Source organism: Anolis sagrei, chromosome 3 (genome assembly GCF_037176765.1).
Source record: "Anolis sagrei isolate rAnoSag1 chromosome 3, rAnoSag1.mat, whole genome shotgun sequence".
Lineage (NCBI taxonomy): Eukaryota > Metazoa > Chordata > Lepidosauria > Squamata > Dactyloidae > Anolis > Anolis sagrei.
The window spans coordinates 42,676,313-42,700,810 of NC_090023.1; the positions used below are offsets into that span (position 1 = coordinate 42,676,313).

The 24,498-nt window shown below is 41.1% G+C and overlaps 1 protein-coding gene across 4 annotated transcripts; it reads left to right on the forward strand.

Annotated features, from left to right (window-relative positions):
• Window positions 1–1,016: 1,016 nt before the first annotated feature.
• TFG (trafficking from ER to golgi regulator) lies at window positions 1,017–23,063 on the forward strand. Of its 4 annotated transcripts, none has more exons than XM_060770714.2 (9): window positions 1,017–1,159; window positions 3,264–3,376; window positions 5,238–5,437; window positions 7,457–7,540; window positions 7,915–8,061; window positions 15,242–15,409; window positions 18,302–18,445; window positions 19,406–19,498; window positions 22,259–23,063. In XM_060770714.2, the coding sequence occupies exons 3-9, from the start codon at window positions 5,254–5,256 to the stop codon at window positions 22,636–22,638; spliced, it is 1,200 nt and encodes a 399-aa protein (XP_060626697.2). In that variant the 5' UTR covers window positions 1,017–1,159; window positions 3,264–3,376; window positions 5,238–5,253; the 3' UTR covers window positions 22,639–23,063. The 4 variants fall into 4 exon arrangements, with proteins under 4 accessions (XP_060626697.2, XP_060626695.2, XP_060626694.2 ...); XM_060770712.2 differs by having other exon boundaries at window positions 1,018–1,201; window positions 22,256–23,063; XM_060770711.2 differs by having other exon boundaries at window positions 1,018–1,159; window positions 22,256–23,063.
• Window positions 23,064–24,498: the final 1,435 nt, after the last annotated feature.

Consider the following 24,498-nt stretch of genomic DNA (forward strand, 5'->3'; position numbering starts at 1 on the left):
TCAAAAGCATCTATCTTCCTTCGCTCAGCCTTCCTTATGGTCCAACTCTCACATCTGTAGTATTTATTTATTGTGTCAGGAGTGAACCAAAACAGTTGAATTGCATTAAAAAACAGACAGACAAACAAACAGAACACAAAATTTGCAGGCTTGGTATTCTATTCTTGGTATTCTTGGTATTTTATTAAATGTCTTTTGATCAGTAGCTGGCCACTTGGAGTGCCTCTGGTGTTGCTGCAAGAAGGTCCTCCATTGTGCATGTGACAGGGCTCAAGTTGCATTGCAGTAGGTGTTCCGGGTCGGCGGCTCCACACGCGCATGTCGTGGACTCCACTTTGTAGCCCCATTTCTTAAGGTTGGCTCTGCATCTCGTGGTGCCAGAGCGCAGTCTGTTCAGCGCCTTCCAAGTCGCCCAGTCTTCTGTGTGCCCAGGGGGGAGTCTCTCATCTGGTATCACCCACGGATTGAGGTGCTGGGTTTGAGCCTGCCACTTTTGGACTCTCGCTTGCTGAGGTGTTCCAGCGAGTGTCTCTGTAGATCTAAGAAAACTATTTCTTGATTTAAGTCGTTGACGTGCTGGCTGATACCCAAACAAGGGATGAGCTGGAGATGTTTACTATTGCTAAGTTGTGAGTCTTATGTTGTAAGCCACCTAGAGTCCTTTCAGGGAGATGGAATGGGATATAAATAAAGATTATTCTTATTCTTATTATAATCCCAGAATTGTACTCTGTTAAGGATCTGTGCATTTTTGGGAATTCCTACATTTGTTCATATTTTTTGTATCTCAAAAAAAAAAGGGAGCAGTTTATCACAGGCGGCGCTCCCAATAGAAAACAATGAGATCAAAGTCAACAGCAGGGAGGGGGAAAGTAGGCAGACTAGTTTTGCGCATGCGTACAACCTGCGCCTACGCTGTCTTGAAAAAAACTCAAGAGGGCGAAACGGGACACCGTTCGAGGTGTGCCTTGCGCGCCTGCGCAGTGCGGGCTTCCTCTGACGAAGCGGTTCGGGAGCAGTGACCCCCGCCGGCAGGTCGTGGGTGGTGTGCGCAGGCGCGGCGGCGACGGCCCGACAGGAGCAGCAGCAGCAGCAGGAGGGCAGGGACCGCCTCGGCAGCCTCCCTTTGCCACGTCCCACGGCGCCTGGAGCAGCCTCGGTAAGGCCGCGGGGAGAAGGCGTCCGGGTCGGCGGCTCCGTGGTAAGGCCTCGCACCGCCGCCTTCCCCGTCTAGGCTTGAATGGGGAGGCCGAGAGCAGGGAGTCCGCCGGGCGCCTGGCTGGGGACTAGGCCGCGCCCCCTCGGCTCTGTTTCTGTCACGAAGGGACGGCGGCAGCCTCGGCCCACCGCCCAGGCCCCACTTCCCCTTCCACAGCCCGACCCCCCCGTATCCACGGGTCCGGCCCTATGGGTCCAATTATCCACGGGTTGTAAATACTTTTTAAAAAAAACAACAACAAGGGAACTTTAGTTTTGCCATTTTATGCCAGGGAAAACATTGTCTACGCCTTTGCGTAGAATGGAGCCCCTATGGATTTTGTCGTTTCTGTAGTGGGCCTTTGAGATCTGACAGGAGAGGCGGGTAACACATGACACTCCTCTTCCTTCTCCTTCTGTTTTCCCTCTTCCTCCTCGTCTTCCTCCTCTTTTCCCCCTTCCTCCATCTCTTCTTCCTCTTCTCCTTTTCCCCTTCCACCACCTCCTCCTCCTCTCCTCTTCTCTTCTTCCTCTTCTCCTCCTTCTCTTCCTCCTCCTCCTTTTCCTTTTCTTCCTCCTTTTCTACTTCCACCTCCATCTCTTCTTCCTCCTTTTCCCCTTCCGCCTCCTCCTCCTCTTCCTCCTCCTCCTCCTTTTCACCTCTTACTCTTGCACTTGAGCATCCATAGATTTTGGTATCTGTGAGAGGCCCCTGAACTACACTCAAATGGATATCAGGTCTGTTGTGAATTGAAATTGCAGTAAACAAAGGTGTCACTATCTCAGCCACCCATATTAATAATTTTGGATTTTGGAGCATTTCAGATTTCTAGATAAGTGTTACTTATCTGCACTGTTTATTTTCTTTGGGGTTTGGCAGTGGAAGATGTAGCAATAGTAGCATGTTGCAACATTCAGTGAAGCAGTCAGTGCCTTTGAGATGCCACAGTAACATTCCTGAGGCTGCTTGACCTGAAGTATTTTTTCAGTGGCCAGTGACTAGTACTATATTCGTGTCTATTAGCTGTGGTTATGGCTTCAGGACTTGTCCCAGTCTAACAGTTTAAACTTCGGAAGAAGGGAAGGTATTCAGGCTAGAACAGAAATTCTGTGTTCAATAGTGCTTGCCCAGTGAAAAGATTCATATTCACAACAGCAGAAGAGATCAAAGTTGTAGCATTTCTGTCAGTGCTCCTTGCCATGAGAAAGAATCTGTATCAACCTAACCATGTAATTTAAAAAAACAAAAAACACACCCTTCTGGTGTTTAATCACTTGGTAAAGTGAGGCATCCTATGGGGAGTGAGCCAGCAGTTCTTACTTTCACATTTATTTCTCTTTTGATTACTACTATAATGAAGTGGGTATATGATTGTGTTTCTTTATTGATAAGTGAAGAGCTCTGGAGTTTTGATAGGCAATATGAAAGTATGTTAAAGAAGAGGAACCATCTTCTTTAAGAAGTGTAAAAGCCAACTTTATTTTACTTTGTTTTTAAAGAATTATCTTTTTCTTGTAAAAAAAAGGGATTTCAGAGCTTTGACAGGGACTAATAGTAGGCATATTCCCATACAAATGGCATATGCATATGTAGAAGTGAACAATGCATAAACACAACCTTTCTTGGCTCGGCTCACTTCAGCAAGTGGCAGTGTTGAATTTATGTTTTAGGTAAGTGGTGTTGACATGTTACTTTTATTTGATACAGGCCCTATTGGATTGTTGTTCATTCGTTCAGTCGCTTCCAACTCTTCGTGACCTCCTGGACCAGCCCACGCCAGAGCTCCCTGTCAGCCATCACCACCCCCAGCTCCTTCACATTCTGACAGTTTGATGATATGCATCTCTCCTCTAGTTTTAACTGTTGATTTTGTTGAGATGGAGTGATCCCTTCAATCCTATTGCCTCTATCTGCAAAATCATGAAAAATTCACATACATTCCATTTTATTTTAAAGACTCAATTGTATCACTTGCTTGTTTGATAAATTGTATGTATAAGCTTGTTACTGACTGCACCTTATTTGTAAGAGGCTGAAACTAAACTAAACTGGTGTTCTAATGCAGATTCTACACACCACTGCCTATTATATTGGATCTCAGCACTGTATGGCGGGACATCAGATCTCCAGCTGAAAGTAAAGAAATAATCTCACTTTTTACTACATTTTGCGAGACAGGTAAATTTCACATTTGATATTCAGTTGGAGTTTATTTGTTCGATTTTTAAATTAATCATTTATTAGTTTTCCATTATTAGCTAATGGAACTAAATGTTATCTTAATATTTACAGTGAAGTTGCTGTTTCCCCCCTGAAACCATTAGATCAAGATTGATTGATTCAACAACCCTGTCATCTGTAGTAGAGCAGCCCAATTTTGTGATACTTGACTTTTAGCAATAATGACTTTTGAAAAAAGGCTTAATCAAAATATTGAAATGGAGAATGCTTGGAGGCAACTGGGAATGAGCTTCAGAACAGCACAACTGCGAGCTGAGTCCTACTAGTAAAAACTGAACTTTTGACTTATTTATTTATTTACCCTATTTATACCCACCTTTCTCTACCCCAAGGGGGATTCAAGGTGGCTTACATATGGCAGTTATTCAATGCCTTAAACACATACAACATTAATCTTAAAATCCATTGAATTAAAATTAATACATATTTTAAAAAATTAAATTACATTCAATAGTAAAATCATACCATCCAATAACAAGTGCCATTTCCCTTAATTTTAAGTATTATGTCTGGACTTTAAGCAGCTGTTATTCATTTGGGTCCAGTTAGTAGATCTTTATGTTCTAAGTAAAAATAAAGTAAATCTTGTGTCTTGAGACCAGCCTGCAGGTTACTACAATTCAGCTGTTCATGCTAAAAATGACATTTTGAAGCATGATCAGCTTCCAATATTTCAGAATTACCTTTTAATTTAACTTGAAGTAGTTCAAATAATGATCTACTTTTAGTACTTTTATAGAAAGCTGGAACTATGTGCCTTTACATCACCCCAAGAGAGGACAAAAGAACCAAGCAGACAGCTGTGGGCTGTTTGTATTACAGTAAAATCAGTCCTGTCTGTATTATGTTGATAATCATTCCATATATAAGTTATTTGAAAATGGTAATATTTATTGTGCTTTACAGAGATCAATAGTGTCGTGGCCTTTGTTATCCATTGGGGTTTGGTTCAGGGTTCTGTCACTCTCAAACATGGAGACATAAGTCCTATAATATAAAATGGTGTAGTGGTGGCAAAATCCAGGCTTGTTTTTTGGATATTATATTGTTCAGGAATATTTTCAAATGTTGGATGGTTGAATCCATGGATGCAAAATCTGTGGATAGATAAGGCCACCTGTAATTTACATTGTCAGTTCTTTATCTAGATAGTTCCAGAATTATTTATACAGGCTAAGTAGCCCTTATCAAAAAAAACCTTGAGATCAGAAGTGTTTTGGAATTTGGATTTTTCAGATGTTTGAATACCTGTTTTGTATATATGTACATCATGAGATCTCTTGCAAATGGGATTCAAATCCAAATATAAAATTCATTAATGTTTCATATATACCTTATACACATATAGCCTGTATAAAGTAATTTTGTACAATATTTCCAATAATTTTATGCATGAAATCAAATTTGTGTACATTGAACCATCAGAAAACAAAAGTGTCTTAGCCACCCATGTAGACAGTTTTGGATTTTGGAGTGTTCCAGGATTCTGGACAAGGGAAGCACAACCTGTAGTAGAAACTAATGTGTGTACAGTTCTCTTCTAAGTAATTATCTTACATTTCAAAATATTTTTTTCTTCCCAAAAGTAATTTAACTTTGTTTTGAATATGATTAGCCTACAGTATACACAGATTTTGCATCTGTGCATTCAGCCACCCACCCATTAAGAATATAGTTTTTTAAAGTTCCAAAACCAAATATTTGCATATATAAGAGACATCATTTTGCTACACCATTGTATACAATATCATGGGTGATTCTTAATGTACATTTCTTTTATTCCTTATAACCCTTTAAGAAGAACGGAACCAACCATGAATGGACAGCTGGATTTGAGTGGAAAACTCATCATTAAAGCTCAGATGGGTGATGATATTCGGAGAATCCCCATCCACAATGAGGATATCACCTATGATGAGTTAGTGCTCATGATGCAAAGAGTTTTTAGGGGGAAACTTCTGAGCAATGATGAAGTCACAATAAAATACAAAGATGAAGGTAGGATTTTTGCTTTACCTAACAGTAAATCGAAATGTTCTTTTGGTTTCTTCTGGTTGTAGAATTTATTTACTTACTTGAATTTTTAAGAAGTAAAAATTGAAGTAATTAACTCCCTATATGGACTCAAGGCTATTAACATGACACAAAATAATATAACTCAAAAACAAGACAAATTTATAGAACTACAAAATGAAAAAAAAAAACACAACAATTTAAATATTTTTTCATGGATACACAAGTTAAATAAAATACAGTCAACATATTTCCAGATATAGAAAGAGTCATGCTGGTTCAAACCAGAAGCCGGTTTAGTCCAGCATTCTGTTTACGCAGAGGGAAAGCACATGCTTATTGGAGGCTCCCCAGCAGGACATGATGCAACTTTGTATATCAGTTGTACTCCTCTGCAACTGATATACAAAGGTGTACTATCTTTGATTGGAGTAGGTGATGTATAGTCATCCTAACTAAGGCACCTTTTACACTGTCATATGAAAAACCCAGATTATCTGCTTTGAACTGGATTATATGGCAATGTAGACTCATATAATCCAATTCAAAGCAGATAATGTGGATTATTTACTTTGATAATTTCGATTATATGGCAGTGTAGAAAGGGCCTAAAAGATCCTGTTGAACATGACTTCCAAGTTGGTTGTATTTTTTATAGAGCTGCTATGTGCACAGGTTTCGATTTACATCAAACTTACATTCCTGGACTCATGATGTAAATTGAGACTCCCATAAATGTGGGAGGCAGTTGCTTAGAAAATAGTTGGGGATGAAGGGTTGAATTCTAGCAGAGCTGAAGTAGCCATGAAGTCAAGCCTCCATTAGTTTTAAAGAGGGTTAGCACATAAAATGTTGTTACCAAAAACTGTTGATCCTAAAAGGACTTGGCTAGGGTTAACCACAACTCCCCCACCAAAACATACAGAGGAAACTCAGGCCCCTTCCACACAGCTGTATAAAATCCCACATTATCTGCTTGGAACTGGAATATATGGCAGTGTGGATAAGCACTCAGATAACCCAGTTCAGAGCAGATATTGTGTGATTTTTTGCTTTGATACTCTGGGATATAGAGCGGCATGGAAAGGACCTCCCTTTCAGATGGTAAGACTCCAGTTTCTTACTCCCCATTCTAAGCACTGAAGACCCTTTCCAACCAGAACTCCCAAAATTCCAGTTTGTTCATCCCACTCACAATCCACTTCCTTTCAGCAACACCAAGATTGCACTTCCTTACTTTCCCAATCTTAGAAACTAACAGAAATCTACTACAGTTAGCTTTTATTACAGTTTCCATCCTCATGCCTTGCTCATATGCACAGGCAAGCTAGAAGAACCAAACTCTGTGGGTGATACTCTATTTATCTGTTTCTAGAAAAGACTTTGCTTAAAATGTTGTCAATTGGGATGATGCATATTGCGACTTGTCTGTAGATATTTCTGTAATGCATAAGGTATCTATTGAGAGAAATTGAACAGGAACAGTTTAAAAGTACTAGACATTGTCTTGGGTAGAGGTGTACATTTTCACTTATTTTGTTAACACACAAGAATAAACTCAGTAATTTCTCTCTGCTGTGCAAAATTATCAGAATTATTTGCATAAAACATACTATGTTCTGTGCAAAAAAATGTATTTGCAGAAATATTTCTTTTTGCAAAGCAAGTTTTCACCTTTTACTTGAAAACTATATTGCTGTATACTCTGTGAACCTATTATTTGACTGCTCTTGTGTTTGAAATGGCACAACCTAATTTTAAAGCAACAGTTTTCTAGTTTAGGCATCTGACTGTTAAAATCACTTAGAGAGGGAATGAGATTTTTCTCTCCCACCTTTGTTCTCTGAAAGCACACCGTATTTGTTTTGATGCTATGACCATGAATCTTAATGTGCTGTATATCATTCTATTATGCATGCTTTAAAATATTAACATGAACCTGCTCTGTGACACTTATTTTAACATGTGCTTAGATCCTGATTCTATGTTCTTTTTATTTAACAGATGGAGACCTTATAACAATCTTCGATAGTTCAGACCTTTCTTTTGCTATTCAGTGCAGTAGGATACTGAAACTGACATTGTTTGGTATGTATATGTTCTTCTGGAGTCATTCAGCTATTCTTAAATTTCTTCCTCCCCTCCTGATTATCTTCATAACAAACATCCCTTTATTCCAACTCCTGTAGTGATTCAGATAATAGTGTCTTGTACTTTAGAGAAGTATGTTTAATTTTAAAATGCTATATTGTAGAATTCATTATAATAAAGTTGTAATACAGTGGGGAGGAACTGTAGCATTCCAAATGTTAGGACCACAAGGCATACTCTCTATGTCTGTTGGTTGTTTCTCACCCTTTCTGCGATCAAAAGAATATTATAAAACTTAACTGTGGTGCATCATCTTATGATAATTGATGTTGGTTCTATGAAAATTAGTTAGCACAGTATCTGTTTTATAGTTAATGGACAGCCAAGGCCTCTAGAATCCAATCAAGTAAAATACCTCCGCCGAGAACTGATAGAACTTCGTAACAAAGTGAATCGTCTGCTGGACTGTTTAGAGCCACCTGCTGAGCCAGGACTTTCTACTAGCCTTCCTGAAAATGGTAAGTTGGCATTGGCCCTGCTTGAATATTGTTTGAACTTTTACCACATTGTGTATGTGAAGATATATGCACACGCCATATCTGTCTGTATACTATAGTTTTCAACTGGAGTTTGCCTGGCAATTATACCTGTAATGCTGTGAACTTTTAGTTTTTTAAGTGCTTACACTTGCCATTTCTGTAGCCCTTGTTAGGACCAATTAAAAATAAACTCTGTGTCTAATTGAATTACAATCAATTACATATGAACATGTTTATAATCATGCTATGATATAAATACTCTTAATAATATATTCCTTTTTTGTTGGTTGCTGTCATGTACTAAAATATTCAACTTACCCCGTAGTCATCTTCTTCATCTCAGATGTGAAGAGAAGGTTATTGAAATCCTGTAAACAGTTTGAAGTCCAATTATTGGACCATCTTGTTTTATGGCATATTTCAGTATTAGAAATACGTACTGATATTATTAGGGAGATATACTTGCTCTTACATGTCAGTCCTATTCATGCAAATGCTTCCCATTATCTTGTTTTTGAGAGGAGCAGTCTTCACAAACAATCAAGAAAATGCATTAATGTATAGTTTACTTCTGTACAAGGGATGAGAAAAGCCAGAGAAGTTAGAGATGAGAGGATCTGAACTGTGGTAATGCTGTGCTTACCACTATTAATTTTATTTCTAACCTGCCTCTCCTCTTGGCTCAAGGCATATTACAATGTAGCTAAAACACATAATCATTATATAAAATATACATATTAAAACATATTTCTACAAAATGCATATATTAAAATACACAGAACAAAGGTTAAAATGCAGCAAACACAAAACACGAGTTTAAACTTCCTGTTGCTACTGACTAGCGGAAGGGTCAGGGGAGGAGGCGGGCTGGAGCCTGTGGACAAAAATGGGGCGGTGAAGGGGGAGGAAGGGGAGCAAGGGTGTTGGCAGGGACCAACAAATCAAACAACTGATGAAGCAGGAAATAAGACCTTGATATTAGATCGCGGCATGGAGGGGGGGAGGTGTTCCACTAGCCGAGGGGCCCCCATAGAGGTCGTGGTGGGGAGGAGGAGATGCGGAAAAAGGAGACCTCGAATTTGGCCTAATTCGGACCGTTTATCTACATTAACAATTCCCAACCGGTCTCCTAAGGTAAATTGGTGTAACCAGGTGAGCGGGCCCTCGGGATTGAAGGTGGTGCTGCTGAACGCCAGATCTGTCAACGGAAAAACGACCTGGATCCAGGACCTAATCCTGGAGGAGCGGGCAGATCTGGCGTGCATTACGGAGACCTGGTTGGATGAAGCTGGAGGCGTAATTCTGACCCAGCTTTGTCCTCCAGGCTTCTCCGTACAGCACCAACCGAGATCCGGAGGACGGGGAGGCGGGGTCGCAGTGGTCTATAGAGATTCCATCCGTCTGACCAGGAGCCCCATCCCGCAGACCACAAATTTTGAATGCGTCCACCTGAGGGTGGGTGACCGGGACAGAATAGGGATTCTGTTAGTGTACCGTCCACCTCGCTGCACTACAGTCTCCCTACCTGAGCTAGCGGGGGTGGTCTCGAGCCTGGCGTTGGAGTCTCAACGGCTTCTTGTGCTGGGGGACTTCAACATCCATGCCGAGGCGACCCTCACAGGAGCGGCTCAGGACTTCATGTCCGCCATGGCAACCATGGGGCTGTCCCAACGAATAACTGGCCCCACCCACTGTGATGGACATACATTGGACTTGGTTTTCTGCCAGGGATGGGAGCAGGGTGGTGGGGTGGAGGAGTTGTTCATCTCTCCGTTGCCATGGACCGACCACTTCCTGATCAGATTTAGGCTCACTGCGCCCCCTAACCTCCGCAAAGGTGGAGGACCCATTAAGATGGTCCGCCCCAGGAGGCTTATGGATCCGAATGGATTCCTGATGGCTCTTGGGGACTTTCCCGCTACCTCGGCAGGTGATCATGTCGAGGCCTTGGTTGCTCTCTGGAATGGGGAGATGACCAGGGCAATTGACATGATCGCTCCGGAACGTCCCCTCTCAAGTAACCGAGCTAAACCAGCTCCTTGGTTCACTGAGGAGCTGGCAGCGATGAAGCGAAGGAAGAGGGAACTAGAGAGCGTGTGGCGCTCGGACCCAAGCGAGCCAAACCGAGCACGGTTTGTGTCCTTTCTAAGGGCATATGCCGCGGCAATAAAAGCCGCAAAGAAAACTTTCTTTGCGGCCACTATTGCGTCTGCAAAAAACCGTCCGGCGGAGTTGTTTCGGATTGTCAGAGGTCTTTTGACTCCCGCCACCTCAGGCGGGAGCCCTGACAATTCGGCCACGCGCTGTGAAGCATTTGCTCGGTTCTTTGCAGACAAAGTCGCTTTGATCCGTTCTGGGCTGGACACCATATTAAATGCAGTCTCTGTGGATGTGACACGAGCACCTGCTTGTCCTGTTTTGATGGATTCTTTTCAGCTTGTGAAGCCCGAGGATGTGGACAAGATACTTGGAGGAATGAGGCCCACCACGTCCATCCTAGACCCCTGCCCATCCTGGCTTCTGAAGGAGGCCAGAGGGGGATTGGCTGAGTGGGTAACGGTGGTGGTTAATGCCTCCCTTCGGGAAGGCAAGATTCCAGTGAGCCTAAAACAGGCTATTATAAAGCCGCTGTTGAAAAAACCATCACTGGACCCCACTAAATTTGACAACTTTTGGCCTGTTTCCAATCTTCCCTTCTTGGGCAAAGTCATGGAAAGCGTGGTGGCCTCACAACTCCAGGTATTCTTGAGAGACACGGATTATCTGGATCCGGCACAGTCTGGTTTCAGACCGGGACATGGTACCGAGACGGTCTTGGTCGCCTTAGTGGATGATCTGCGCCGGGAGCTAGACAGGGGGAGTGTGTCCCTGTTGGTGCTCCTGGACCTCTCAGCGGCCTTCGATACCGTCGACCACGGTATCCTTCTGGGGCGCCTTGCGGAAATGGGTCTTGGGGGCACTGCTTTGCGGTGGCTCCAGTCATTTCTGGAGGGTCGTACCCAGAAGGTGTTATTGGGGGACTCCTGTTCAACCCCACAGCCTTTGACCTGTGGGGTTCCACAGGGCTCTATATTGTCCCCCATGCTGTTTAATATCTACATGAAGCCGCTGGGTGAGATCATCCGGAGTTTCGGGGTGCGGTGTCATCTGTACGCAGATGATGCCCAGCTCTGTCACTCCTTTCCACCTGCTACTAAGGAGGCTGTCGAAGTCCTGAACCGGTGCCTGGCCGCTGTAATGGTCTGGATGAGGGCGAACAAACTGAAATTAAATCCAGACAAGACAGAGGTACTCCTGGTCAGTCGCAAGGCCGAGCAGGGTATAGGGTTACAGCCTGTGCTGGATGGGGTCGCACTCCCCTTGAAGGCGCAGGTTCGCAGCTTGGGTGTGATCCTGGATTCATCGTTGAGCCTGGATCCCCAGGTTTCAGCGGTGACCAGGGGAGCATTTGCACAGCTTCGGCTTGTGCGCCAGCTGCGCCCGTACCTTGGGAAGTCTGACTTGGCCATGGTGGTACACGCTCTGGTCACATCCCGTCTTGACTACTGCAACGCTCTCTACGTGGGGCTGCCCTTAAAGACGGCCCGGAAGCTTCAGCTCGTCCAGCGCGCGGCAGCCATGTTGTTAACAGGAGCAGGACGCAGGGAGCACACAACGCCCTTGTTGTTCCAGCTCCACTGGCTGCCGATTTGCTACCGGGCCCAATTTAAGGTGCTGGTGTTATCCTACAAAGCCCTAAACGGTTCCGGCCCAAAATACCTTACGGACCGCATCTCGGCCTACGAGCCCACGAGGACCTTGAGATCATCTGGGGAGGCCCTTCTCTCGATCCCGCTGCCTCACAGGCACGTCTGGCGGGGACGAGAGAGAGGGCCTTCTCGGTGGTGGCCCCCCGGCTGTGGAACTCCCTCCCTGCTGACATCAGACAGGCGCCCTCCCTCATGGCCTTTCGTAAGGGCCTGAAGACGTGGCTCTTCGAGCAGGCTTTCAACTGAGTGCTATGTTACTGGAAATGACAACCGGAATGAATTTACGACTACGAGATTGATTATGATTCCATAATATGACGCAGCGGATTTTTAGTGTAATTTAAATGTTGTGTATTAGTGATGTTAGTTTGTTGTTGTCCTGATTGCTTTGTAAAGTGTCTTTTTTGTATTGTACACCGCCACGAGTCGCCCTAGGGCTGAGAGCGGCGGTTAATAAATGCAAGAAATAAATAAATAATAATAAATAATAAAATTGGCTGGGTAGGCCTCCTAGAAAAGAGGTCTTCAGATGTGTTTTAAATTTCAACAGCTCATTTAGCTGTCGTATCTTTTCTTATGACTTAATAACACATTCAGATAGTTCCATGTAGCCTTATTGAGCTATGAAGAACTACTGGAGGACTTTGGAATTGGAAAGCTGGATCTGGCATGGTTGTATGTTCCTAGACTTGTATGCTTCTGATGGTCATTTGCTTAATGTGAATCTGAAATTGCTATTTTTAGATATCTTTGGAGTGGACATACAGGTTATTTTTTATTATTTTATGTCCAAAGCATTGTATAAACAAATTAGTATAAAACTAATAAAATAGTGGGGACATAAGTGGCTAAATAATTTTAGATCAAATACGGGCAACAGTGACTGCATTGTCTGTAGCTTTAAACAGTTCTTTCTCGGTGCATGAGGCAGGGCATTGTGGACAAGTATACACATGCTGAGTTGTTTGTTCTGCTCCACAGTCACACAGGGTGGAGGATGCTTCTAGGTAGTGCCATTTAGCCATCTTGTTTTTTGATCTGGCAACTCTACTTCTGAGTCTGTTCAGGGACTTCCAGGTTGCTCATTCTTGGTTTGCCCCTGGAGGCAGACCCTCGGGGGGGGGGGGGGGGATCCAGTTGGGATTTCCTGGTTTAGCTGCCCAGAGAGATACTCTTGCTGTTGCTGAGGGAACATCAAGAGTTGTGGTGGATTTCATGATATTCTTCCTTGATTTGAGTCTACTAGGAGGAAGCTGATAGACATGCAGAGGATGGCTTTTACAGTGTTCAACCTTATTTCTCTCACAGTTGGCAGCAAATCTCAGTCACACATCGGGGGAGGGGGGCAATGCCAGGTACCTTAAATATCAATGGATGTAGGGGTTTTTTATTTATTAATTTTTATTAATCCAATGGATGTAGGTTTGAGACATCCTGTGATTATTCTGCATGTTTCATTCAGTGCTGTGTTCAGCTGCTTCACGTGAATAGACTTGTGCCAAACAGGGCAGGCATACTCAGCAGCTGAATAAGACAAGGCCAGGGCTGATGTTCTTATTAATTTTGGGTCTGCACCCTATGTGCTGGATGTTTATTGGTTGCAGCTACTTTGTGCTTGATGTTCATACAGTGTTTCCTAAATTTTAGTGCTCGGTCTAAGGTGATACCGAGATATTTAGGATAGTGTTTGAGCTTTTGGCTTTCCCAGGTAACTTTCAGTTTCCTGTTGGCTTGTGTCTTGGCAGGGTTAGGCAGGTATACATACAGGTATACATCAGTTATGTTCTTGGACATTACTTTTTAACAGGAAATTTGGTACTAGAAACAGAAGTAACATAGAATAGGGACAGGTCCCTACATCACCACCACCACTACCAATGAATGAATGAAAGAAAAGGGGGAAGAGCAGTTCAACAGGTTTCAGCAACATTGTTAATCAAAACTAACCCTATAACAATAGCTATCTTCTGTTTTAATATGCTGGGTGTAGGGGCTGGTGAAATAGACTTATTCACGCTGCTGTCTACTCTCGGTTTTGCTGTCCACACATGTTCAGTAAGGGATTCCAGAGGCGGCAGCAGTTGACTTTGTTGGCCAATATAATTACAGCAGAATTAGCTATAGGTGAATTGCAGTCTTTTCCAGCTCAAACTACTGTGTCACTTACTGCGGACGCACAGCTCCAACCAAATTCTTAAAGTTGGTGTAATCCCAGACCTCCCTCAACATTCTCCCAATACAGACACTGCTAAAAAAAACTTACAGTTAAACAGAGAACAGAGTGGAAGAAATGGGATCTGCCATGTGAAAAAAATATTTGTAAAAAAGAGCTTTTTTGTGATAAGCTTTTTAAAATGAGTATACCTGTAGGTATTAATTAGCTAAGCACTAGCCATGATATAAGTTAAAACTCCTGCATGTTGATTTCCAAAGACTATAGTATTGAATACTGGATTTGGATTCAGATGAGTTCCCTAACATTTGGCTGAATGACATGGCCATTATTGTGGACTGTTATGCTCCTTTGAGTCTTTTTGTTTTTATTAAACAAGAGCTTATTGTAGCTTATAGAAAAATCTAAATCTAACTGACTAGCAAAATAGTATTTTTTGAGCCCCCGGTGGTGCAATGGGTGCAATGAGCCCCCTTGTGCTGGCAGGACTGAAGACCAACAGGTCGAAGGTTTGAATCTGAGGAGAGCACAGATGGGCCCCCTTTGTCAGCTCCAGCTCCCCATGCAGGGACATGAGAGAAGCCTCCCGCAAGGATGGTAAAACATCAAAAACATCCGGACGTCCCCTGGACAATGTCCTTGCAGACGGCCAATTCTTTCACACCAGAAGCGACTTGCAGTTTCTTAAGTCGCTCCTGACATGGGGGGAAATTATTTGTAAATCAAATTAAGTCAATTAACTATACTATATGTTTATATGTCACTAGTTTGTTTCTATTTTAGAATGCCCTAGCAATATCATCCTGTAGACAGTCTCCTCACCAGTCTGGTGATTATCAGTCACATTGTTAATGCAGACTTCATATACTTGTCTAAAAATGTTCAGTTGTTTCTACAACGTTCATTGTACTAAGGTAAAGATCGTATGTCCCTTTAATCAGTTGCAAAATACAGGAACCTGATATGCTTCCTTTGGCTAAACAAAATTAGAGAATGTGGTGGAATATGTTACATTGTATTTTGCGCTTTTAATGGAGTTATGCTTTAATATTGCTTGTAGAAGAATTGAAAAAAGTAAAAGCAAAAATAATGTCATTTTTCTATAATCCTAACAGATCATTACAATTCAGTTATTTTTGAGTAGCAGTGTGTCTTTTTAAGGATAATCATAGTTCTAAAAACAATAATTTTATACCAGTCATCTGAATTCCTCTAAAAATATCTTCCTGTTTTGCAGATGTTGCAGAGGGTAGAGAAGACAAGCCTACTGCTACGGATTCCACTGTCAAGCCTTCAACTCAAGTTATAGCAGCAAGTATGTCTGCCTTTGATCCATTAAAAAATCAAGATGAAATCAACAAAAATGTCATGTCAGCATTTGGGTTGGCAGATGATCAGGCATCTGGTAAGAATATATATTTTATTGAAACCCTTGTTGAAATTTGGCCATATATTGTGAAGATTTTGTACAATGAACATGGAGGAAATACTGGATTGTTTCGTTACATTTTAAAATATTGGCTAAACAAGGCAAGGATTATCAAAACTGAAAACAAGTATACAGTATCACATCAAATTAGATACTCAGCCAAATAAAGGAGTTAGTGCAATATTAAATTAAACAGAACATTATGTATAGGAGATGATAGTCCTGGATGAACTTTGCAAATCTTCCAATAGCACTTTTTGGTCTGTTGCTGAAGTGGTTATATATGTTCCCAGTTTCAGCAATTATTTCATGAAAGTATATATTTAATGTAAGTCTTGTTGTTTAAAAAATACTAGTATAACTGTAGTATGTGTCTTTGTTTAGTTGTAGCAGTGAGAAGAATGCAATACTTCTCACACAATGATCCACAATTTTTCAAAACTTGTCTTCCTCTTCCAACCCTCCCCTTTTGCAAAATGATTATATAAGGGCCGGGGAGAGCAGTAAATCAGTCCAAGTAGCTCCTCAATGAAATGCTTTTTTCTATATTGTGTGAAGGGCAGTGTCTATGATAAAGGCTTGAAGGATTGATGTTGGTATCTTCATAGTACACAGGATTGTCATGGCACACTCTGGAAAAGGTGGCTTTGCTGGAACGATAGTCAAAGTGTACACCGTCACTTAACCTCTGAACACTTAAGTCTGTCACTTAACCTCTGAACATATCTGGAGACAAAGAGATGAGGTCACAAACTTGGAAAATAGTGGCCTTTGATCCCTGCCCTCAGCCTATTGTGAGTAATATGGGAGTAGCAAACACTAGTATAGTTGCTCTACTTGTTCATTCTTAGTGTTTCAGAAAGAAGGAGGCTTTCCCTTTCTCTAGACTTTTCAGCAACCTGTGTGAAACCTTTGCTGTAATGGGCTTTCTCCATAGTTTAAAGTGTATTAACACTTTGTGACATGTATGGTCCCTGAACACATTTTTTGTGGATTGAAGCCTTCCACACTAGATAGAAAACTCGGTTTTCTTTCTGCTTTAAGTCTGTTTTGATCTAAGAGCATTTTCTAATAGAAAATAGTAAACCCTTTGGTTTACTCTATGGATCTCATATAGTCTTATTAAAGGAATAACATATTCTCAGATACCGAGCACTTCATAAATACATGTAGATAATGAGATAACATTTAGTTGCATCTATTTACTTTTCTATGAGGTTGAAGAAGCCTGCCTGCCTGAAGGAGTAAACCTCCTACTTTGTTAATTTCCCTTCTTCCTTAAGAGACCAATGTATTTATTTATTTTTATTTACTATATTTTCCCCACTCTATCTCACTCTGAAGGAGACTTAGAGCAGCTTTATGTTTTGTCAACCATTCAATGTATTTAACTGTATTTAACTGTATTTATACTATGTTTTATTGTGTCGGCACTGAATAGTGGCCTGTTGGAAGCTGTCCTGAGTCCCTCTTCGGAGGTTGGGAAGGACAAAGTGGAAATGTTCTAAAAATAAATAAATAAAATTTGAAATTATAGCGAGCATCAAGTTACTTAGGTTTGTGCTTGGACAAATCACTGTGAATATTAAAGGTAATCTCATTTGAATTCTCTCTAGTTTCACAGTTGCATTGGTCTGCTTTACTTGGTGCAAAAGTAGCTCTGTCTGAAGCAAATTAAGCATATTACAGCTGTCCATGTTGATTGTACTTTGAGTGATGAAAATTGATCTGTCAGGAAGCAGTCAGATGACCAGTTCATGACAGCTGTCGCATAGTTTGAATTTGCTGTGTGCTCAACACTGACCTTCAGTTGCATACATTTAGTCTCCCAGCTCTATAAAATGTGAATATATTGGAAATATTCTACTCTGGAACTAAAAATAGATAATTCCTGAAGATCAGCAGGAATAATTACTCTAGTGACAGTAGGTCTCATCTTATACTGGAGCATAAGAAAAAAAGGAAAAAATAGTGGGGATTAGAGATGCGTGCTTGTAGTAGGAAAAAAAATGTTTTCCTGATTTGTTCATCTTTATAACCCTGAAAGAATAAAGTAGAGAACCGGAGCTGGAGATTACATGGTATTGCCCCCATGCTCCCTAGTGAGAATTTGGGGGAAGAAATTAGTGCTTTTGTGGACAGGTGCAATAGACAAGTGGAGCACTGCAAGGTTTCCTGGGAGCTAATGTGATTATCTAGGTTTCCACAGTTGCCCACCTTACTGTCATAGTTACTAACTACAGCCTCAGTCCCTCAGTATATACCTTAAAATAGTCACTGTTCAAATTACAAAGTTGATAAAGCAGTTTTGTTTTTTTTTTTAAAAAAAATCAGACAATTGTTGTTTTGTGGAAATAATTGTTATTTTCTCCTAAGACCAGGCACTGAACTCATAATAAAATAAGAAGTTCAGAAATTCTGAAAAAAATTGTAACAAAACCATTTAACCTACCACAAATAAGCCAAATAAGAGTGTTTTCTTTAAGCAGTATGTTAAGGAAGACAAGATTTTCCCTTGATGAGATTATCTGAGCTATACTGTGAGTCTGAGTGTCTTGTGCAACTCTCTTAGGCCTAAATCCAGTCGCTTGTCCCATCTTTAATAGATCCATTGAATCAGTGGGATCAACATAAACTAATTCAACATTCATTCAATAGGTGTAATCTAGTTGGGAGAAGTAATTCACTTTACAGCCCAGTTTTACTGTAAGAAATTGTCACATCTTGCAGTCTGTGTTAATTGATGATTCAGTATTAACTCCTTTGAACACTGAACCCAAGTATGCACACACATTTTCATGAATAAAACTAAGAGATAAAACAGTTTTGCCAGTATTGTTTACGGGATATTTTCCCTTTCTTCCCTAGGACCCCCCAGTGCCCCTGTAGAAGAGCGTTCAGGAACACCCGATAGCATTGCTTCTGCCTCCTCTGCACCTCACCCACCAGGTGTTCAGTCCCAGCAGCAGCCACCCTATGGAGGCACTCAGCCCCAGACTGGCCAGATGGAAGGTGAGCAAAACCTTTAGTTTACTGCTAGTAATGTATGAAATTGCTTTACACATACTTCCTGACATGCATCTGGCATTCTCCACTGTATGCTGGTCTCTTGGTACCCTCAACTACTCCGCCCAGTCCTTCTCACTACCACATTTTGCATGAACATGCATGTTCATTGTCGCTCTGCCTTTGAACTCTCCCAAATATGCCTCTTTCGGAAAACCTGTGACTTTTCTCCTTAACCATTGTCCCCACAAGTTACCAAGTCTTAAGTGCGTGTTCCTGTGCTTGCTTACATTCAACCCTCATTATGTTTGCTTTTCCCATTCTTTTTGTTTTTCCTACTGCTAGAGTTCTGATTTTAAATTCCTCAGGGCAGCAACTGTCCTGTGTGGTAATGTGTAATGATTCAGGTACTGTAAATTAATGACTTTATATGTCATAGTACAGAAGTCTGCTTAAGTCACTTTAGTATAATAATCACTAATATAATACATATAGGTATATGTATCCCAATTGGATTTTTTTCCTCTTCTGGCAGTGTTTTTTTAAAACACCAGATGGTGCTATTGTGTTGTAAAAGAACAGTTCTGTAAAATGATGAAAGTTATTTTGCAAGAATCAGTATATTTCGGCAATGAATAAAGGAAAGCCTGCAGTGCACCTATGTAGATTTGTAAAGTAGAACTTGCAAATCTACTCAACAGCTATGTTGTTATTATCTGCCCCATCTAGGTACTATTTCTAAAAACTAACATGATAAAATGTATTAGGGACTGTATCCTTTCACTGTTTAATGTAAAAACACAAAAGTGTATATGGAAGGAGGTTCTGTGAAAAAAAACTTGCTTTATGAAAGGCCACTTAATTATTCCTTATGTTCTAAAAATAATAACTAAAAGAATAGAATATGAGACAGATAAGACTGAAAACCACTAATAGGTTTTTAAGTGTTTAATTTTAAATTGGTAGGCCAAATATATCAACAGTATCCACAACAGCCAGGATATCCTGCTCAGCAGCCCCAAGCTCAGCCTCAGCAGCAATATGGTATGCAGTATCCAGGTAAGCAGGTGGTGGTTATGTTGGAATTGCTACATAGTATGGAATATGGTTATTTAGTTGCTTTGTGAACACTTCTTTGTAGCTAGGTTCCACTAGCAATTCAGGTTTTTTTTCCTGAATGTCCAGCTTCTTAACACATTCTTCAGACAGAGCTGCACAAGAGCTCTTTTAGGAAAGGTGATGCCAAGCAGCACGGGAATCATGCAACCATTTTGTTAGCACTGACTGCATTGGGGTTGCTCAGTTCACAGGAACATAGTGCTGCGATGTAGGGTGGCTCTAATAAAACTGTTTCTGCTTCTGAAAAGCTCCTCGATGACAATACACAACAAAGGTTCCTGAATGTGTAACATTCCTCCTCATTTTTCTGGGTAGGGAATCTGCCCAAGAAATACGTTTGTGATAGACCAGGTAGAATACTTTAAAAAAATCTGATTGTGTGGTGTTTGCATATTAATGCAGGGAACACCAGAAAGAAGTACTGTATATACTCTAATATAAGCCTAGTTTTTCAGCCCCCTTTTTAGGCTAAAAACGTTCTCCGAGGCTTATATTCGAGTCAAGATTATTTATTATTTTACTCTGTTACTAGTATTTTTATTACATTTATTATTTTACTCTATTTATTATTATTATCACCTTTACATTATTTTACTGTACTATTATTTTATTACGTTTATTATTTTACTCTATGTATTATTATTACATTAATTATTTTACTCTATTATTATTGGAAGGATACGTAAGCACATTGACACTGAAGAAGATTCGAATAATGGTTTCATCAGAGTTGGATAGTCTTATCTTAAATTACAGTTTTATGTAAATACACAAAAAACGTTTAACCTACTGATGATTTTCAGTAGCAGCTGCATTTTTCACCTTCTGCTTATACTCGAGTCAATGCATTTTCCAAGTTTCTTGTCATAAAATTAGGTGCCTCGGCTTATACTCAAGTATATACGGTACTTATTTGCTTTCCTACTTGACCTGCAGAAAGTACCTGGAACTCTTCAGCTGTAGTGCAACTGATCAGTCTCTTAAAGTGCTCAATAAATTAGATGAACTTTTCAAACATCAGGAAGTCTTTCTTTTGAAGTAAAGTGCATCTGCCTTAGACATTGAATTGTTGCAATCGTTAGTTATGAACAGCTGTAAAAGATCGAAGCCCTTACTGGGGCAATTTTGGAGACTCATCTTCAATAAAGGTGGAAGCAAAATATTAAACCTCCCAGAGCTGTTACCTACACCAGCACACACAGTGGGGAGCAGTTCATTCTTCAAATTGAAATTTGGCACAGTGTCCCCTTTCTGGATTTGGCCTCATTACAAAGAAGCAATTCTATTTCTTTTTGGTCTTTAAGTATACTTAATATTGGAAGCATTCACCTCCATAGATACTAATGTAGGTGTTTGTTATGATCTCCTTTGATCAGATTTGCTTAGAATCAGTCTGTTTAGCTATACTAGATATATAAATTTGGTAGTTCCCTCTTTTTCAAAAAGATTTGCTTCCATAGTAAATTTTGAGCCCAAGTTCCAGGTGAGTTCAAAATTTACTCCAGTTTATTCTTCAGTCCTTACTTTCTTTGTTCAGGGTCCTGACATTTTAATAATTGTTATGTATCTGGTATTTAATGCTAACAGGATTCCAGTCAATGGAGAGGTTTCATTGCAAGTAGCTTCAGGTGTGTTTCATGCTAGAGATACCTGGAATTACACATTTTTGCTCTAGACTCTTTTGTTTTTATATGGTAAATCCGAAATTATGTTTAAACACTATTAATTAGAATGATAGCACAGCACAGTGTTAAAGGCATCTTTGTTGTCATCTTTGTACTTGTGAAAATGATGTCTGGAGATATTTTCTGTGTTTATGATTTTTAAAGCTTTGAATAAAATAGGCTGAGCGTGCATGAACTGACACTAAAATGCAGGCATACAATAGTTGAGATTTTCTTCAAGCTGTCAATATTTAGTTATTTCATGAAACATACATGTGAGGCACTGTAATCAGTTCATATAGTTTCCTCCTCCTAATCACAATTGACTCAGATATACGTATATGTATTAACTTGATCAAGCAGTGAGTGGACTGTCTCCAGCACATGAAAACATTGCAGCTTGTTTGTTTGTGGAAGTCATCACTTCATGCTGTAACCAGCAAGTTCATGTTCTTAGCCTGTAGAGTACTTCTTTTGGGCTATGCTCTGTTTTATGCAGTGTACTTGATTTCTGTTTTTCTGTTGAAAAGCAATTCATTTTTTCCACTCCATGTTAGCTGAGCCTATACATTCTTACAAGTCAAAAGATAGGCTAGTACAGACCTGCACAACATCTGTTCTGCAGGCTGGATATGACCTGTAAAGAACTTTCCTTCGGCCAGCGAAAGGCAGGCAAAGGAAGGGCCGACCATGGGAATAGTGCGAGGCTGGCTAGGGGGCTGGGGTCCTCCTCCCCTGGTTGGCCCTTTCCCTGCCTACCTTATTAGGAATGCAGAAGGAAAGGAGTCAGCAAGGAGAAGCTCAGCCACTTTGTCACCACCAAAGAGGGAGTGGGGCAAACAGGTGATGAGTTCCAGCCAATCATAAGCACAGAGACAGGGAGGAAGAGAGGTCCCCAGAAGTTTTTTTTTTAAAAAAAAACAACAATATTGACCCTTTACAACTGTCACGTTGTGCAGGTCTGGATTAGTATGTGTGTAAGGCAACTTTCTGCTGTCACTTAAACATGTTCCTGTTTGTTTGCATTTTTCAGCAGGCTACAACCCACAGACTGCGCCTCAACAAGCACAGCAGCAGTTCCCGGCCTATAGTCAGCAGGCTTCCCAGGCTCCGGCTCCTGGCTTTGCCGGCCAGGGTCAGCAGTTGCCTTCTCAGCCTCCTCAGCAGTACCAGGCCGGCACCTATCCTGCACAGAACTACACCACACAAGCCTCCCAGTCAGCCAGTTATAATGTGCCCCCAGCCTCACAACCTGGAATGGCTCCGAGCCAGCCAGGTGCTTATCAGCCCCGACCAGGCTTCACTCCCCCGCCTGGGACAACAATGACCCCCCCTCCGAGCGGCCCTAATCCTTATGCTCGCAACCGCCCTCCCTTTGGCCAGGGCTACACCCAGCCAGGTCCTGGCTACCGATAAACAAATTGTGTGCTGTTGAAAGGCCCCAGATAAATCTAAGCAGCTGCTGATGCTATTCCATCCATACAGACTCCAAGGTTCTTAAAATGAAATACAAAAACTAATGAAAGGCAGAATATTTGTATGGTATCGCTGTTGCTGTTTAATTTGCTGGAATAGATGACCAAACAAATCTTGTTTCCTGCTTTAAATTGTATTGGCTTTCTAGTTTAATATTGGTTCTCTGGAGACACTACCTAAATGTTTGTAAAGTAATGACATTCTAGCTTGCCCTATTAAACTGCTAGATGAAAATCTAGCCGACTTATCTGGCTTGTTTTTACTAATAAAATGATGTACTAAATTAGATCCACTTGTTAAAAACTAAGTATAATGTATAAATTGTAACATGCACACAGAAATTGAATAAAACATTCAAATCATCATTTCATTGTTGCATTTTTGATCTGTGTGTATAATATATAATACCACATACAGTGACTTCTTTGAACCAAATCTTTATATAAGATACATGGCCATATAGCCCAAAAAAACCTACAACAACCCAAAGACACATACTGTTCCCATATGCACATTCTTCTAATGTGTGAGTGGATGACTCACACATGTGTGAGTGGATGACTCACACAAGATACAGAATGGGGGACGCCTGGCTCGAGAACAGTACGTGTGAAAAAGATCTTGGAGTCCTCGTGGACAACAAGTTAAACATGAGCCAACAATGTGATGTGGCGGCAAAAAAAGCCAATGGGATTTTGGCCTGCATCAATAGGAGCATAGTGTCTAGATCTAAGGAAGTAATGCTACCCCTCTATTCTGCTTTGGTTAGACCACATCTGGAATATTGTGTCCAATTCTGGGCACCACAATTCAAGAGAGATATTGACAAGCTGGAATGTGTTCAGAGGAGGGCGACTAAAATGATCAAGGGTCTGGAGAACAAGCCCTATGAGGAGCGGCTTAGGGAACTGGGCATGTTTAGCCTGAAGAAGAGAAGGCTGAGAGGAGATATGATAGCCATGTATAAATATGTGAGAGGAAGCCACAGGGAGGAGGGAGCAAGCTTGTTTTCTGCTTCCTTGGAGACTAGGACGCGGAACAATGGCTTCAACTACAAGAGAGGAGATTCCATCTGAACATTAGGAAGAACTTCCTGACTGTGAGAGCCGTTCAGCAGTGGAACTCTCTGCCCCGGAGTGTGGTGGAGGCTCCTTCTTTGGAAGCTTTTAAGCAGAGGCTGAATGGCCATTTGTCAGGGGTGATTTGAATGCAATATTCCTGCTTCTTGGCAGGGGGTTGGACTGGATGGCCCATGAGGTCTCTTCCAACTCTTTGATTCTATGATTCTATGATTCTATGACTCTCAGCAATCCCCATAACAGTATCAGCTAAAAAATGGCAATTTAACAAATACGTTCATTTAGGGTATATCAGCACCATGAGCAGTCCAGAATGTCATGTTTAGGACAAATAGGCAATTATGAGAATTTATGTTAAGCATTTGTGTAATTCAGTTGGTCTGATCTAATCCAACACCTGCAGACTTTCCTTCATATATATGTAATCACCACAGGCATCACCATTCTGCTTAATGGGAATGAAGAGGATACTCTCGTGTATGCAAGTGCTGTGGCACCCCTGGAACTGGAAAAGGCTGTTTGGACTGATGGGATTATCTTATCTATACATCTTTTAATTTTTAACTGGCAGTATTCATACAGCTTGAGATGTTCTTTTAACATGGCAAAACATATGGTCATTTCTAAATGGGACGGGAGCAACATGTTTTTAAAATTGATCATTTGGAGCCCAGTGTTTTCCTATGCATGCACAGAAATCACACCAGGATTTGTTTTCACC